We start from the raw sequence: 18571 nt of genomic DNA on the forward strand, positions 1-18571 counted from the left end.
CAGTGTCCAGGCTGTGGAGTTCTCCCCACTTCAGCCTTTATTTATTTTTTTTATTGGATTTTTTATTTACATTTCAAATGTTATCCCCTTTCCCGGTTTCCCATCCATCAACCCCCCCATCCCAAACCCTCCCCCTTCTATGAAGGTGTCCCACACACACACCCACCCTCCCTTCCTGCCTCCTCACCCTGACATTTCCCTACACTGGGAGTCCAGCCTTGGCAGGACCAAGGGCTTTTCCTCCCATTGGTGCCCAACAAGGGCAGCTGGAGCCATGGGTCTGTTCATGTGTTTGGATGGTGGTTTAGTCCCTGGGAGCTCTGGTTGGTTGGTATTGTTGTTCTTATGGGGTTGCAAACCCCTTCAGCTCCTTCAATCCTTTCTCTAACTCTTCTAATGGGGACCCCATTCTCAGTTCAATGGTTGGCTGTGAGCATTCGCCTCTGTATTGGTCATGCTCTGGCAGAGCCTCTCAGGAGACAGCTATATCAGGCTCCTGTCCGCATGCACTTCTTGGCATCAGCAGTAGTGGCTGGGACTGGTGGCTGTGTGTATGGGCTGGATCCCCAGGTGGGGCAGGCTCTGGGTGGCCTTTCCTTCAGTCTCTGCTCCACCCTTTGTCTCCACATCTCCATCCAGGCAGCTGGGTTGCCATCTTCCCACCAGCTTACCACGTGTTCTCTAAAAAGGTCCTCTTGGAGCCTGTTCTCAAGAACACTACAGATGTGGTGGCCAGTAGAACATGTTTGTGCCAGATGAGATTTTCCTACCTTCTCCATTAACTATCATAATTCCTGAGAGGGGGGTTGAAATTAAAAGTCCGGGGTAAAATGAAGGTAAGACTTGAAATGTCATTATTTTCACCCGTATCTTTCAAAAACGAGCATGGATCTCACATTCCTCGGAGCTCTCGAGGTCGGTTTTATTCCAGAATAATCTGTTTATAACATCCTAGCACTTAAAATTATTTTGAACTATTCTTCTTTTGTGTTTTGCTTTCCTGTATTGACTCTATTATTCATACTCTAAATCCCATTTCTCGGTCCGCTAACTTTCACAACGGCTCTGGGTGTCTTTTCTACTTTACCCCTCCGTTATCTTTCTTGCACGTCGTATTGGATGGCAGAGAAGACTCTGCTGTGGATTTCTGGGATGCATCCCTCTGGCTCCAAGTATCGTATTTGTTATGCAGTAGTACTGCACCAAACAAAGTGTAAAAGTGAATTCATAACAAATTAAAGACACATGCTCAGTTACCAGGCCTGGCTTCACGCACCTCGGAGGGAAGAAGTCAGGTGAAGCTGAGCTTTGTAAGTGGTGAATATCAAACTGAGGTGAAAGAGGAGCTCTAAAACAAAACCAACAGAGGAAGCAAAAGATGGCAATAGAAACAGTCGAGGTGCATGATGGGAGGCAGGAGAGGCTCAGTAGCTATTGTCGTCGGTTGCCTGGTTTCCATGTCTTAAATGACAGCTTGTATTTGTGCTCCCTAGAAATCAGTCTCCGGTGCTGGTGTACTTTGACCTTGTCTCCATGTGGTGATACAGTTTAACTCTTTGAGAAAATCGACCTTTCCCTAGGGATAAATCATTACTGACTCGGGGGCTGGTACAAAACTGCTCTCAAGCCCCATGGTTTGTGCTTGACTTTGCAAGTTAGCATAGATGTTCAGCCAGTGTTTGCATGGCTATTGTGTGTTAGCGTGTATGGTTTCCTGCTTCTGAGTTCTGTGTCGCTCCTGCATGACCTTGTCCAAGAAATGTATTGCCACTGTAACAGAGAATTAAATGTTATTTTGATGCCTGCTCTGGTCACCTGTTTTCACTGCTTATAGATTTTTTTTTAAGCTGTTTTAAACAGCTTCTCCAACTCTGTGGCATGGATATAATTGTAAAAGTCATACTTGAACCTGAAATAGCATGTCATTAGTTTTCTATTGTGCTTCTAAGTTTCATTTTTACGTAGCAGTAAATTGAATTCCCTTTCAAAATACTCCCTTTCTGTCTTCCCAACATACTCCTGGAGTTCTCTTTCTTGCCGCTGGCCATTCTTCCTCTCCTGTACTTTGCCAGGCTGCTACTAGTCTGCAGGTTTCTGATGGTTGGTACAACCCTCTGAGCAATGCTATCCAAAAGACTGACTTCACAAGCCATCACCTGGGTGCTCATAGTTCCCATATTAACAGTTCCTACCCAGGATTCCCCCCTCAGCCTTGAGGGTGAAGCCCCAATTCCTCATTCTTTTCCTACAACTCCGTTCCTGAGCCTCCTCAAACTTTTCTGCTGAAACTATTACCCATGTCACTACCAAGTTAGAAACTTGAATGGCTTTGATTTATGTGGGAATTTTTAAAACCTATTCTCATGTGGTCATTAAGCCCTGGAAATTCTAACTCCTTTCTTTTTACCAACAGTGTCTCTTTCATTGTACCCTGTGGGTAGGAACCACTGTCTTCTCTTTCAAAAATTCAGCTGGTGTAATAATTGGTGTCTCTTCCACACACTGCCTGTCATTTTTCTAGTTTAAAGCCACCTGTCGTTTGTCATTGCTTTTGAAATGAAGCTTAGACTTCTCCAGTACACCTAGAACTCTCCTTGTGGTCTGATTCTAAATTGATCCCCTTTCCTATCTCTGGTTCTTAATGTTTGAAGCAGCGAATCTTTCGTTTTTCCTAAAAAATGGATGTCATGTTAGCTCTCGTTTCTAGTCTTTTTAGTACTGGTCTCTCGCACACTTTACCCCCCACCTACAACACTGTATAAGGAGAGTATCAAGATTGAAATACCAAAGTGAGTATATTGGAATTCCTTCGCCCACCACACCCCTGTGAGTTTGGAGTCCGTTTCTTTGTGTATACTCTGGTAGTCTCCCCTCCTCTGCCGTCTAATATGTAATACACTGGGTGTGTCAGAGTGACTGCTTATTAGTCATCCCTACCAAACTCAGAGTCCTTTAAGGTCAAGAACCAGGGAAAGGCATCTGCCTGACCCATCTCTTGTGTGTTTAGTACCTTCCCAGAGTGCCTGGCACTTGGTAGCCTATGGGGATGAGTATTTAAGTCTGACTTTAGATGGATAAATTGAAAGTTTGAGGGCCAGTGAGGGATCACCTCCTCCTTCAAAACTGAAACAGTGAGGAAGGATGCACACAAACACTTTCCATATCCTCTTCAGCCTGTGTCCTTCTCTCCTACATAGGAAAGTCACCTTAACTGCCACTCCCACCCCACTAGTGCACACATAGACACATGTATACAGCCACAGTCACTCAGTTCCCAGTCGTATGTGGAATGGATTATCCTTGATTCTCTGCTAAATCTGCCTGCACCAGACACTCCAGTAAACCTGCTCCTCCTTTCCTAAGTGAAGAGCAACAATGGGCACAGGGACTTGATATAATTGGTTTTGATTCTCTCTCCGCTCAAGAATAAGATAGCGCTGACACTCTTGTCACTCTATTTTACCTGTTCCTAGGATCGGTTTCGAGTTATATTTTTCTCCCCACCTTGGTGGATGAAGACATAGAAAGTGTATAAATTTGAAGCTTTCTATGGACTGTGGTTGTATTTTCTCTTTATGAAGGTAACTTGACCTTGATTGGTCGGCATTATACTATAATCAGCCAGGCTCACAGGACTCTGCAGAATTTTCATTATATTTCTTGATATGTTATCTGTAATAATTTGCTACCCCTCTAATTTAAAATTCAGGGCCAGGTGGTTTCCTCGCTATCTGGACTCTGCTTGGCAGTATCTTCCTGATGTCTGTCAGACTGACACCGTCATGTGGATTCCATCCCCCTTGCCTCTTCACACGTCTTAAACTCTAATAATATCCACGAGTCTTATGTCATCCTGTCATTTCTCTGTTCTCGTTTCCTGTGGTAGGTAACCTGCTTTAATATCTGCCACCCATCTTTGAGAAAACAAATAATACCCTCTTTAACTCACCTTTACTAATCTGTTTCTCCCCACTGTATTACACTTCTGGGAGGAAAAAGGTTTCCACTCTCTCCTCCCCACTGTCTCTTCTGTCCTTTCTAACCAGACTTAATTCCACACATGCTGAAAGGCTCTTGTCAAGGTCATCATCGTTTGCTTAATGAAAGAAAATGGGCCGTTTTCTGCCTGTATCTTACTCAGTGCTCTCACCTTGACCCAGCGTTTCCTGTAGTCAGCAGTATCATCCTTTAAACCTCTTTCTCATGGAAGCGTCCGTGGGTACTGTGTGAGCATGCTTCCTTCTGTCCTAGGCTCTGCAATGGCCGTCCTTCCTTTCATCCTTCCGCCTGCTCTCTAAGGAAGCTCTCATCTAGCTGGAGTCTCCCTCCGGCTCAGACTTTGCAGAGAATTCTGAATATGACTAGCAGTCAGCTCACCAGATATTGCCACTTGTTTGCTCAGGTCTACAAAACAGAACTATTAATTCCTCATTTCCTCTTCCACCAGCCCTGCGGTTCCCTATCTGGGTAAATAACCGCCATCCATCCTCCCACTCACGTGCACACATATTAGCTGTGATTTTCAGTTAAACCCACCTGCTTCAGACATTCCAGTAAACCTCCCCGACTCAAGTCCTTGTACCAAAAAAAAAAAGGGAAGAAGAAAGTTAAAAGTTAAGTCTAGATACCGTTCTTTCTTCTCTTTCCCTTTTATCCTACATCTAGTCATTCCTTCTGTTTGTCTGATCTCTTTCCAGGGTACCTGGCAGATCCAGTTACTCCCCTCTCTGCCTCTCCCATCTAAAACCCAGAATCAAGCACCTTTGTCTCTCCGCACAACAGCCTTTTGAACATGGCCTTCCCTCCCCACCCCCCCACTCCAACACAGCTGTGTAAATGACCTTTCTAAATTACACATTAGTTACCACTTCCCTACTTTAAAACCGTCAGGTAGTTTCCATCACAGGTTCAAGTGAATAATGATCTTGTTTTATATCCCCCACAATCTTGCCTCTTTTTTTTTTTTTTTTTTTTGACCCAATCTTCTTGCCTTCCTCCTAGGTCACTGGACCCTAGCCACACTGCTTTGCTTCCTGGGTCCTAAATCTTGGAACCTTTTGTTGATCTCTGGCTTTTGCTTTTGTGCTATTGGAGGTGCCTCCCCCTGGTCTTTTCACCGCTGACGGACTCCTCCTTGTTCAGACTTAATTCAGATGTTAGTTTGTTAGACAGGCTAAGGTAGTCTACCCAGAATTCCAGAGGCTTCTGAAAAGTCGTTTTCCCTGAACTCCAGGTAGTATCTTTAATAAAATTTCTTAAATGGGTCTGTTGTCTCTCTTGGGTATAATTTACACTTGCTGCGTGTATAACTGGCATGGAGAGCAGTGTCTGCTGTCTGGAAGTTGTTGAATGATCAGTAAATAACATCTCTGGGCAACTCACAAAAGTCTTCACTTCATAAAACGAAGATCATTAAATCTAAAATTAAAGTTTGCGTTCCAAATGGGCTTGACACTTGTGGCATTCAAATCTGTAACTTGCCTTCCCCCTACTTAACTTAATAAACTTTGCCCTGTAATTTTTTTATTTGCAGGTTAATGCCTTCTGCTTTTTTTCTTCAAAACAACCTTATCAGTTATTCCAACAAATAGTACTGCTTCCTCCAAGATGAAAAGTAAAACAAGGTTTTCAGTATGGGGCCTGCACCTTAGGCCTTCTGATTCTCCAGCAGCTTCACCCTTGTGTGGTGTGGTGTTGTGTGGTGTGTGGGCATGTGTTTAGCTGTAGGTGACGGTTAGAAAAGTCACAGAAATCCTTAAAGCCACCTGCTTTTCTATGTTGCTCTCTTTAATACTTAGCTTTTTTTTTTTCAATATCAACATAAAACATCATGGCTAATAAGATAAAATCGTGTCCTATAATTTTATCTTGGTGATATTTAAGCTGGTCAGATGTAAGTTGTGTGATCGGTGGTCATTACAGTAAAGAAGACTTTTTAAAGAATGTATACCCATTTCTTAGAAAGTGGAGATTAACACAGAGCAGGCTAGCATTCAGCCTTCTTTCTCCTTCACATGAGGCCACTGAAGTAGGAGGCTAAACACATTACCCAGACTTACCAGAATCTCGTGTCCTCTTTATTACTGTAGTCTTCTCTTGTCTTCGTTCTGGTGACTCTGTCTCCGAGTTTAGAGTGCCAGAAAGTTTTGGTAGACTTGTCTTCGAGGCTTTCTGGAGCCTTGAGGTGTGACTATGTTACAGTTACCAGTGAGAAAATCCTCTGGGATCTTCTTTCGGTACCCGGGCCAAGGCCGGCGATGACTTTGGATCTTGCCTTAGCGATGTAGTTGGGTATCTCTGGGTCTCTGCGTGCCTCAGCATTGAGGTGAATGGAGGCACTGAAAACGAGAGCCTTCTCCTCAAGTAATGTGACCGTCTCCTGATTTCTTTCTTGCCTTTCATAAATGAGATCCTATTAGATTTTTAAAAAATAAGATAAAAAGTTAAGGTCTAGTTTGACAAATTACAGAGGAAGTGTTTCGGTACCTGTGACACCTTTCCATTCTTAAACAGACTAAGTACAGGTGAGCTTTTCGGATGCTGCGATGCCTTCGAAGCTCCCCCAGCCATGTATGTGCACTGTTCATTAGAAGACTCTATGTATCTTTGTTTGGACGGATAAGGTCAGACTGGGGTGGGGTGTGCTTGAGAGAAGGACAGGAAAGGTGACGTTCATCAACTCTCAGTCTCCCTCTCCTGTCCTTCACATCCCACAGCCTGATCAAGGAATGCGCCATCTTGCTGTCCTGCTTCTCCCCTACAGCAGTGGTCGCTTTCTTGAGAGGCCATTGCGAACCTTCTGCTTCAAGACACAAAAATCTCACCACTTAAAAACTAGCATTTTAGTAGAGACGCTTTGAGAGGTTGTGTTAAAATTAACTCTTCATTCTTCCATAAATAATGATAAAAAAAAAAACGAAACAAAGCATTTTGCTCATTTGCAGATTAGCTAGCCAACGTTCATGACCCAGAGCAAATCTGCCTTGTATCTTTTTACCGAAAATTCCACCATTTTAAAGGGAAGCATTGCTATAACCAGGGAAGCGATTAACTTTAACATAAAAAACTTGTCCAGTTGTCATACGAGGTTCTGACATCTTGGTGACTGTAAAACTTTGCATAGTCAAAGGACGCAAAGTAAGTAATGTAAAGGTGAAGGTTGTGAAGCCATTGAAAAGGGGTTTCTTACAACCCCTTCAAACTCAAGGCTTTCTTTCCCCTTGCCTACCATGTGACCCACCAGGGCCTTCCCTTAAACTCCCCATGCAACCCACTCTTAAGTTAGCTACTTAAAATGTGTGCTTCAAGTAAACCTGTGTATGTTTCTCCCTGACTTAAACTCTGTGTGTTTAGACTGAAAAAGAACAAAGGTAAACATTCCGATACACTCCTGTGACTTTAACAATCTGAAGTGGAACAAATTAATATGCTTTGAGTAAAGTGGATACTTTCACTTACGAGTCCTCAGACCTCACCAGGATTTGTTTTCTTTCTTTTTTTATCAGGTTTAAGTGGAAATCCTGCAGATTTAGAAAGAAGAGAAGCAGTGTTTGGAAAGAACTTTATACCTCCTAAGAAGCCAAAAACCTTTCTTCAGTTAGTATGGGAAGCATTACAAGATGTCACTTTAATTATACTAGAAATCGCAGCCATAGTATCATTGGGCCTTTCTTTTTATCAACCTCCGGAAGGGGATAATGCACGTAAGTAAATACAAATTAGGAGGGCCGGAGGGAGGGGTCTGTGTGACACTAGCTCAACATGTTTACTCTGAATGTAGTAGTAGTAAATAATAATGCCAGAATAAGATTATTTATGACCGCCATGTGATAGCCTCTGTCCTAAGCACTTCAAGTCTGTCATCCCCAATGATTTTCACAGTATCTCAGGAGTTCCAGTGTTGCCCCGCATCATGTAAGGAGACAGTTTAATTGTTCTTCCATGCATGTATACCGCGAGGACATAGTTACACATCTGGTTACTACACATGTATGATGCAGCCTGCCAGCAGGAGTTTCTCAAGTTTTCAAATTTTATTTTACCTGATATAGAAACGCTTTCACACAGGTTTGATGCCTTTCATCCTGCAATGCTTGAGACCTAGGTGTTGGATTTCATGTCTTAGGATTCAGGAGTATATTTGCAAAATGCATATATAATGAGAATCCTGGGGAAAGGGCCTGTCCAAGTCCCACGTGTATGTATGGCTCAGATATACATTCCCTGAAGGTAATTTTATATGATATTTTAGAGAATTATCTGCACAATTTCCTGGCTATAGTTTTCCAGTTTGCGTCTGTGCTCAAAAAGTTTCAGATATTCGTGTGATTTAGATATGGGGGGATTCAGTCTGTGGGGAACACCCAACAGGAGGTATAGCATAGAGAGAGCAGACCGGCTTCCATGTCTAGCCACAGACGATTGTGGTGTGTGTGCTTTTCATTTATCCCCTCAATGTCTTCTTTGCCTTCTAAAAGGCTTTGTTATAGTGAGTATTACAATTCCCATAGCCTATGTACTGGCGAATCTAGCCGGGATATTTGGATATTATATTCAAAACATCCGATAGTGTTTTGTATCAAAAAGCTGCCCAAGGTTTTTTGTTTTGTTTTGTTTTGTTTTGTATTTTAATGGAAGTCTCATTCTTACGAGTTCTACACTATGAAGAGTTTTAATTTAAAAAAAAAATGTTGCTAGCCTTAGAAGCTGTTTGTATAACGATCCAAAGAAATTTTACAAAGGTGTGCCTAGGATTTGTGTCAACATTTTTTCCTTACTGATTTTTAAGCAAGTCAGTCAGAGAACATATGTGTTTGTCTTACATAAGGCAAAGCAGAGCTTCCGAGCAATGGTAGTGTTAAAATTTGATCGAGACCAGTCATCGTTGCTCCCTGGACAGTTCCTCCAATTGAGGCACCAAAAATGCATCCAGACTGTGTGACCTGCTTCATAGCTGTCCCTGAAGCAGAATCACTGGTGCAGATAACAAAATATTTTGATAATGTACTTGTGATTATTTGGGCTAATAATAATAATGATAACAATAATAATAATAACAATAAGCAATTTTTATTTAAGTAAATAGTGTGTACTTTTCTGTGGAAAAAATAGAGGAAGATTTGGTAATAAAATAACATTTACTGGAAAATACCACTTTCTACATTTTTACTATTTTTAGTACATGTACATCCTTCCAGGTTCTAAAAAGTCCGTAGGTGTCTCTGTGTAGTCATCTGCGTGAGTGTGTCCATGTTCTTTGCAGGTTTTAAAACATATAGCTGCTTTTCGTTTGTTTGTTTGTTTTCCATTTACTTAGCCTTCATCATAGAATATTGAAAACATAATCTAATTTTTTTGATAGTCTAAATTTTACTTAACAAATTAATACAAAAAAAAATTTTTTTTTACTTCTAACAGTTTTTCCCAAAATTGTAAAGAGAAATATTTTCAGTGGTTTTAAAGTTTATTGTGTGCAAAGTCTAGGGCCAGCCTTCCTAGCATCTAAGCTACTTCATTTATAAGAGATACTGACTAGAAATCCCCTCAAATTTGATAGAAATTCTGCTCATTGAATACATCTGAGATGGTAATCTAGAGTTACCCTAAAGCCTTTTCAGATTCAGAATCCACTAGAACTTACTGATGAAACCTAGGATTTTGTCCCATGGTTGAAAGTTATTTGGTTTGTTTTATTTTTTAAGAATGCAAGACAAGACAGGCTGGTGCCTGGAGTTCACAGGTCAGCCAGCCTAGCAGAATCAGTGAGCTCCGAGATCAGTGAAATAAATACACTGTCTAAAAAGATGAGGTGATGAGTGATTGAGGACAGCCAGTGTTGACCTGGTAGGGCGGGGGCACACACAAACACACAACACACACACACATGCACACATATATGTGTACACACATAAAAATATTCCATTGCCTTAAATATGGCCATGTTTTTTGACTCTTGGTAAATCTAAATATTTTGTGGATGAAATTTAGAATATAAGCCTATTGCAATTGGTACATTTCTTGGAAAGTCATTAACTCCCCCATCTCTCAATAAATAATTTTTAAATGAAATAATTGCCCTGAGGTAGATACAGACGGAGAATAGACTACATGTCTATCATTTGAATATATTTCCAGGGGAACGCCTTTGGTAAAATGCATTTACAGTGGACTGAAAGCATTAAACTTTTAGCACCTTTGATCTTGGATTTACTCTCTTTGCCCCTATAGCTTCCCAAAAGTTTACAGTGTTCAGCACCTGGCAAAGGGAGACTATAATACTTTCTCTCTGTCGAAGATCATTGTGATCGTGGCTAATATAGAGTGGAACCATATATGAAATGAAATGTGTCATGGTTTCATGTTTTCTTTGAAAAACTCAGTAGTTTAGAGATAAAGATGTGTTTCAGTTAAAACTGATAATTACATAATTGTCTCACAATTCCTTCCCCTTGACCTCTATCATATTGTCTGTAATTTTTTATAGTTACCCTTTCAGGAAAAATCTGAACACATACCTCTAAGTGGTACATTTAATTATATGTATCTTTATAATGGATACTTTCAGAAGCAGAAATTTGAAGAATGAAACAATAAGGAAGATTAAATTTTTATTATTTTTTATTATGTAGTAGTAACCGCAAGGTTTCATTGACTTAATTTTGGCTTTTATTTATTCATTTCCATGGTTTTACTTGGTAGAGTTATATTGGGAAAACATACTTAGCAAGTCCATATCAAGTCTCAGTCCTTTCTGTCAATTTCACAGAAGCTTTGTTGAAATGATGATGCCATTTCTGCTTCTGTGCTTTTGTAATAAATAAATGAATGAAAGCTAACTGGGGTGCTTCATTTGGATACTATCTTGACTTGTTTCTGGGTTGTTACCTGTTCAGCATGGTGTTTTGACTTTCCATGTGTTCTCGAATCTATCCGTGAGCTAATTCAGTGAGTTGTTGGTGTGGAGGGGCTGTCTTACATATGTAAACCATAAATTCACTCAGTTGCATACGTACAATAGCAGGACCATTTCTGCTGCTTGAAAACAATTAAAATGCAAGTTCCGATAACTGAATGAGGGCAGACTCCACACAACACTAAATAAGTTCTCCTGCTTCCACATCATCTTACGGAAATGCTTCGTGCCCGCTGAGAGACGCGTTCTAGTAGCTTTAAAGATACGTCTGCACTTACTAACTTCATCCAGGTGGATCTGGCTCGACGTCCTTCTTGAGCATTTCACAGGTTCCTCCCCAGGATGGGCCGTCACCCCGTAACTTCGAACTCCAGATTCTTTCTCTGGTTTCTGCACGTGTCTGGAATATGCTTAGTCATTTCTAGAATTGCTCATTTATTCAGTTTTATTTTCAGTATCGTTCTCAGCTTTATCCAACCAGCAGCTTCGGACATTTCAGTTCAGCTCAGAAGACATCATTTTGTGCATATATCCCTTCTGGCAAATTCGTAAATTCCCAAAGCAAAGCTTCGGGAAAGGATTTTGACAGTGACGATGTTGGGGACACACACCTGTGACCCCGATGCCTGGGGCGACTGAGCAGGAAGATAGGTTTACCCTGCCAGGGCTCTACTGTAGCAACACAGTAACTGGTAAAGCAAAAATTAAGTCTCCCCCACGAGTGTGTCCTTTTTTTGTTTCTTTTAGATGCTCATCATGGGCCACTGAATGGGTTTTAGCCTTGAGTAGAATACAGCTTCCAAAGAACAAGGAGTAGGAGCTCCGTGACCTCACTGTTGTTTTAGGGGCTTGAGGACTCACCCTTCATCCTTAACAGACTGCTTGTTTCTGCCTTGGAGCATTACTACTGACTTCAGTTTCTCCCTGGAATTCTCTTCCCTTCAGTCTCTATGTTGGTGGCCTCTGTGACCATGTGACGTGCTGTGGGGACCTTAGAGCAGCCTCCTTGGCTCAGTCAGCCTCCCTTTGTAATATACAACAACGTCTGATTTTCTTCATGAACTTAGCGGATACCTAATCGTTGATGGCTTACCTGAAATTCTGTATTTCATCCCTGACTACCTTGGTTTCCTCAAGCAGTGTCTGCCACCCAGTAGGTGTTGATATGGTTGAGCAGACAAGTAGCACTTAGCTTAAATGTGCGTGCCACAGGAGCTAAACTGTGACCACACTGTCATGGAGCTGATGCTGAATAATGGAGTGTATTCCATCCCTAGCTTTTTACTTACATCTTGTCTTCCACCTGTAGTAGTAGCAGGCGGCCTCTTAACACCAAACAGCCACCTTGCAAGCGCAAAAGAAAGTTTCTTACGCGGAAACTGCAAAGTGTTGCTGTAGTGAACACAGATAATAACCAAGTGGAACTGCTTTAGTGCTGATACAGAGAAAGTATTTTAGAGGTCTGGATACAAGATCAAGCCACCCACAGCATTCCTGTCAGCCCAAGTGTAATCCAGAGCAAGGCCCTAATTCTTAATCCTGTGAGGGCCGAGAGAAGTAAGGAGGCTGCGGAAGAAAACGTTGAAACGCACTGAGGTTAGTTCATGAGGCTTAAATGAAGGGCCTGCCTCAATTCGTCACAGCCTGGGGTTCAAGTGATGGCACAGAATCTGAGGCACAACTGTGCAAAAGACAGAGCTGACGTCCTTGGTGAGAGCGTAGATGAAACAGCTTATGTTAAGAGAAACCACCACTGTGGACTGGCAGCTAGAGTTTTTGGTGCCCAGCCTCTTAGGGCGGGCTCTTTCTTGTAGAAGGTTAATTCAGTCAGTGGAAGCCATTCCCCAAAGAGCTGTTTTCCCTACCAGCATTCTGTAAATGCAAGAGCAAAGCTTGGATCACAGCGCATGTATTCCAGTGTGCTTTACAGTCGTGTAAAGCCCACCATTGAGGTTTACTGTGCCTTCTGTTTTATATGTAAATGGACATCAGCCATCAGCAACACTCTACCACACAAAACAGGAGCCGCTGAAGACTCAGATGATCGCCGATAGTGTAGCAATAAAGTTATTTCTTTTTAGACTATATAAAAAAATAAATCACATATAAATACCATACCATATAATATAGTATAAACTATGTATTTGTATTTTATATTATATAAAAATTATATACACACACATATATACACACACTATTAGTAACAGCACACCTGTTCATCCAAGTGTGAAATGAATATTCTCACATCTGTTTATATATCATCTATTCTACAGCCTATGGACTTAGGAAGTAATATTATCTTTTGAGTATCTTTATTCAAGAAATAGATTTCCTAAGGCTACGGATACCGTAGGTGATTCGACAGAGGAAAGTGAACTGAAAACCTAAGGAAAAAAATCCACCAGTTGCAGTCACATGAAGACTCTCTGAGTTTATGGAGAAACGCATCCCCGTTAACGAGTATCTGGAACCTGGTGGTTCTACCTGCGTGGATGACTGTGTGGTCCTTGACTTTAGAGGAAGTAACTGGGTAGAATGTGACTGACTCGGGACCACCAGCCTGAACACGTGACTCAGTTGCTGCTTATGGATAAGCAAGGAGAGCAGTGTCTTGAGGTGGAATTGGCTTGTGGGTTTAAAATACTGTGTGTATTTGGTGATAAAGAATGATTTGGTGATAAGAATGATAAAGAGGATTGATGTCAACCTCAGAAGTGACTCTCCTGTTGATAAAGTGCCAGGCAGCCTCAAATGCTCCAGGAAACTCTGGCAAAAAGAACTCATCTGGTGGGGCAAGCCTCGTTTCTGACTTTTTTTTTTTCTTTTTAACTTAACCATTTTTTTTATTATTTATTTAAGGGGATTATAAATAATTGCACCCTTTCTCCATTCCATCTCCTCCCTCCAGACCTTTCCATACACCCGTTCTCTTTCAAACTCATGGCCTCTTCTGTTATTGTTACGTGCATATACATAGATGCATATATCCTAAATAATACAGCCTTTAATCACAGCAGCAGGAGGACAGAGACAGAAGCAGTTGGATCTCAGTGAGGTGGGGCCAGCCTAGTCTACGTAGTGAGTTTCAGGCCAGCCAGAGCTACATACTAAAACCCTGCCTTTTATTTTATTTTATTTTATTTTACTTTATTTTATTTTATTTTATTTTATTTTATTTTTATAGCTTCTTTATGGTAGTTGCTGATTTCTGCCTCTCCCTTCAGCAACCACTACCCTGGTGAGAGAGCATCCACTGTTAGCATGACAGTCCACCACCTCCAAAACTTAGGAGTTGATGAAGACTCAGATGATCATTGGCAGTTTCAGCCACAGAGCTGTTTATAATTACGCTGCATGCATTTTAGACGTCACACTGTTGCATACTTTATAAACTGTAGCATGGATATAGCTGGCGGGCACTTGAAAGCTGAAAGTCTGTATACGTTGAGCCTTCATAGGATCTGCCTGGAATGAAGCGCTAGATTCCGGCACTAGAAGTACGCGGGTAACTTCTTTTCAGGCTGAAGTCTGGTTTTCTCCACATGCCCACGCGTAACTGGCAACGTGGAGTGCCTCATGTATCCTGAGTTTGTAAATCTTAAAGGCAGGGAACTTGATACTGGTAGAGTGCCGTTCTGTATCTTGGTAGGAGGATCACAGTGCTGATTAAAATTGGTCCAAGTCAAAAAACTGAAAACATCCGCTCGATTTTTAAAATTGCCGTGTTGTTTCTTTCCGAATAGTTTGTGGAGAAGTTTCTGTTGGGGAAGAAGAAGGTGAAGGAGAAACGGGGTGGATTGAAGGAGCTGCCATCCTCTTGTCGGTGGTGTGTGTGGTGTTAGTGACGGCTTTCAATGACTGGAGTAAGGAGAAACAGTTCCGAGGCTTGCAGAGTCGAATTGAACAGGAACAGAAGTTCACCGTCATCAGGGGTGGGCAGGTCATCCAGATACCTGTAGCTGACATTACTGTTGGAGACATTGCCCAAGTGAAGTACGGTAAGCCGAGGAGGGCCCCGAATCCTCCTGCAGGATTCAAAGCTGGACTGAATGTGTGGATGGTTTAATGTTATCTCCAACTTCTCTTTCAGGTGATCTTCTTCCAGCTGATGGTATATTGATTCAAGGCAATGACCTTAAAATTGACGAGAGTTCGTTGACTGGCGAGTCTGACCATGTTAAGAAGTCTCTAGATAAAGACCCCTTGCTTCTTTCAGGTACAGATTGATAGACTTGGAATGTTTTACTAAAAGCCAAGACGGCATTAACCTTAGAGTCCATGGAGGTTTTTATAAAAAGGACAGATAGATTGTAGGTCTTGGAAAAGAGCTATATTTCATAAATGAGGATAGAATCCTAAAAGTAAAGAAATTTGAAAGACAGTGTTAATGTCAAGACTTGAATATAAGCCTAATGGTGCCTTTTAAGCTTTTTCTATCTGACATTTTTATGGCCTGTTAAAGTAAAACATTAAAGGACGGTTATAGGTTTAAGACAAAGAAATGACTCTCTGATGATCCACAGGGAACTGGTTGGTTTTGTTTTAAATACAACTTTTAAGTTTGCGATATATAGCTACCTCACCTAAAGAATTAGCTGGAAACAAGAACTGTGTCATGAGTGATTGACAGCAGGAGTACTGGAATCACTTTTCTCCTAGCTGGGGAGAAATCTGAATGTACACGTTCGAGGGAGGGCTTGCACAGGCGAGCGTGCTGTTGGGAAGATCGTGTTGATAGATCCGCTTAGGACACTCCTGGTCAGACGAGGAGTAGTCATGTCAACTAAGTTATCTCGGAATGAAGTTGAAAGGAAGATGCAGAAATGGCAAGCGGTTTGCTTTCTAGAACCCTAGATGGAAACACACGGGCCTGCCACACGTTGTCTCCAGAAGCATGCTCTCTTTTTATATTTAAATTTCTGAGACTCCCTGCTCTTAATTTTATAGTAGTCTTCAAAGCATTTATGAAATTATTTGCCAGAATTATATTGTTAGATTACATTTCATATTGGTGCTGAGGAAGCCAAACGTTAGCCTATTTGTCTTCCATTATCATTATCAAATGTCCGTGGAATACTAACGTCTTCTAAGTTGAAGAGTCCCGCTGACTTAATATTTAATGACTATTTAATAGCTTAGCAGCTATAATTTTTTCAGGCCTTGGCAAGCTTTGTATTTGAATAGATCAAACACGACTTTACTGAACTAAAGTCAAACTTGTAACACCTGCAGAAATTGAGTTATAATCACAGCTTTAGACCGGAATGCAAAATTAACCGTTACCTTCTTAAAATTTGTAACTATGACGAAAAAACTTACTGCAAAAAGAAAACTAATCAGTAACCAAGAATAACTATGTATTCATTTTTGAAAAGGGTAATTGTCAACTATAACATATGAATTTATTATTTTGAAAAATGGAGATTTGTATGTATGTCTGTTAATACCCTGGCCACTTAGAGTGCCCAGCCTTTGTGTGAGTGTCCCTGATGTACTGGCAGTTCATACCGAGGATGTGTATCTTGGACATATAAGGATAATTAATGCCTGAAATGTGTTCTTATTTTACTACTTCTTTGCCATGTTCTAAGAGGCTAAAATCAGTGTTAACCAGTTAAGACCCATAGTCCTTCCAAAGGAGAGAGAAGGTATCCCAGTCATCATCTTATCAACATAGACCCGTTGGCTATCCTAGGGTAACTAGGGGTAGCCTAGTGATGCCTTTTGATATATATGTACGCTTCGTGGACTTTCATGGACCTGTAGTTTATTTACATAGTGCTTAGCTGTTTCTGGACATTCCCCTTAACTAAGCTTCCGTCCTCTGACAAAAACAACTAGCAAGCTTTACATGCACTCGCTACCCTCACAAGCTGAGATACCAAGAGAGCTCTATAAATTCTCCGTGTTCAAAGGAAGATGGAAATAAACTTTGCACAGTCCCTTATCACAGTACGGGTGGGAAAGTTTCTCTGCATTTATTTCCCTGTTCCAAAAATGTACTAAAAACCATGACATGCATTTATTTTTAAATTTACTCTCATGATGCCATCTCTCACTGCTGTTCTTGGCTTCTTAAATTTAGACTTTTAAAAGCAGTGTTCGGTTAGTGGTGGGATAGGACCTGAACAAAACTGTTTACTTTTCCTGAGCACGTTGACTGTGAGCGATTGAGCAGACTCGGACTAAGGAAAAACAGGCCCTAAAAACTGAAGTCTGAAGAAAGCCTGAACTGTTCAGAGAAACTGTCTTTTTTATGCATACTTAATAAATATTATTCTCCTGAATTTCATGCGTTTACCTTGTATTTTCACTAACAACGAATGCAGTAATTAGCGAAACACTAAGAATGTTTTTGCTATGCCAGAAAAATCAAAGACCTCAAAAATTAACCTTTGTAGCCAAATGTGAGTCCTGGTGATTGGAGTAAGTACATGAATTTTATAGTCTTTTTTTTTTTTCCCCAGAGCTGGGGACTGAACCCAGGGCCTTGCGCTTGCTAGGCAAGCGCTCTACCACTGAGCTAAATCCCCAACCCAATTTTATAATCTTGTTTAGCAAATTACCCCTGGCATAGAAGATGGTGGTGAATGCTGTAGGCCCTGGCCTGCACAAGTCTGTGAACTGAAAAGCAAAAATACAAACAAATGGTAACTGTAAAGAATAGCTAATACGGAATCAAAAAGAGAAAACTCAGTCTATACTCAGAGCACCCGAAAGCAGTGTGGAAAAAAGTTGTAGAAATATTCAAACAGAAACTGGAGAATAGTAAGCAAATTGGTTGTTGTACACGTTCACTCTCTTGACCTAGCTGAATTAAATCCTTACCTCGTTTGTAATCGTTGTATAACTTTAGCCACATTTCTAGAAAATAATAACAACACTTGTCAACTTGTAAGATTGTTTGTGAAGGACATGGCCTGAGTTCAGTGTTCCTGTCTGCTAGCTGTCTGGATTGGAACTTTAAGTTAGAATCATGGACAAGAAAGTCAAGACGGTTGGTTGGTCTCAAGGCCAACTTGATTCAGTAGGCAGTGTGTAGACAGGGATGTTAAATCACACTGCAGGAATATTAAAACGTACCGGATAAACTAGGGAGGCAGAAAAACTAGTTAGGGAGCTTGGCAGCAGTCTTAGCAGACTGAGTTGGAAGCCTGGTTCGAGGTCGTGAAGTTGAGCATGGGGATTCGTTTGTGCTGTGGACTAATGGTTATAAGCTTATTTCTGTGTGAACATGTTTATTAAATGCTATCCCTCATGCCCTACATGCTTATCCGTGATAGTGGCTTCACTGAATACCCACACATTCCAAGCAGTATGCTAGCCTTCATTTATAGACTTTTTGGGAAATGCTATTTATAGTACATTTTATCAAGTATGGGTACTATAGTCTGTATTTTACACAAGGAGCTGATACATTACCATCTTCCTATTCATTGTTAGTTGGTGATAAAAGTTTTCGGCTTGGGGTTGGGGATTTAGCTCAGTGGTAGAGCGCTTGCCTAGCAAGCACAAGGCCCTGGGTTCGGTCCCCAGCTCCGGGAAAAAAAAAAAAAAGTTTTCGGCTCCTATAGGACAGATTGCAGATTGCTTAAACCTTAAGACCCAGTGTTGGTCTGCTTTATTAAATATTGAGTTTCTTTTTAAAAAGTATTGCTG

At 41.1% G+C, this 18571-nt stretch overlaps 1 protein-coding gene and 1 long non-coding RNA gene across 7 annotated transcripts in view; one reads left to right on the forward strand and one right to left on the reverse strand.

Annotated features, from left to right (window-relative positions):
- Atp2b1 (ATPase plasma membrane Ca2+ transporting 1) overlaps positions 1 to 18571 on the forward strand; it is a 109629-nt gene that overhangs the window by 57152 nt on the left and 33906 nt on the right. For all 6 annotated transcript variants that reach the window (XM_087556051.1, XM_087556049.1, XM_087556050.1 and 3 more), the window contains 3 exon segments: positions 7506 to 7703; positions 14656 to 14910; positions 15003 to 15128. In XM_087556051.1, the coding sequence (XP_087412177.1) occupies positions 7506 to 7703; positions 14656 to 14910; positions 15003 to 15128 (579 nt within the window).
- LOC148004645 (uncharacterized) lies at positions 20 to 4396 on the reverse strand. The gene is made up of 2 exons (XR_015624592.1): positions 4151 to 4396; positions 20 to 1770 (listed from the first exon to the last, which is right to left on the reverse strand). It is a non-coding gene; the product is annotated as an uncharacterized LOC148004645 (long non-coding RNA).

Source organism: Rattus norvegicus, chromosome 7, assembly GCF_021556685.1.
Source record: "Rattus norvegicus strain SHRSP/BbbUtx chromosome 7, alternate assembly SHRSP_T2T, whole genome shotgun sequence".
Classification (NCBI taxonomy): Eukaryota; Metazoa; Chordata; class Mammalia; order Rodentia; family Muridae; genus Rattus; species Rattus norvegicus.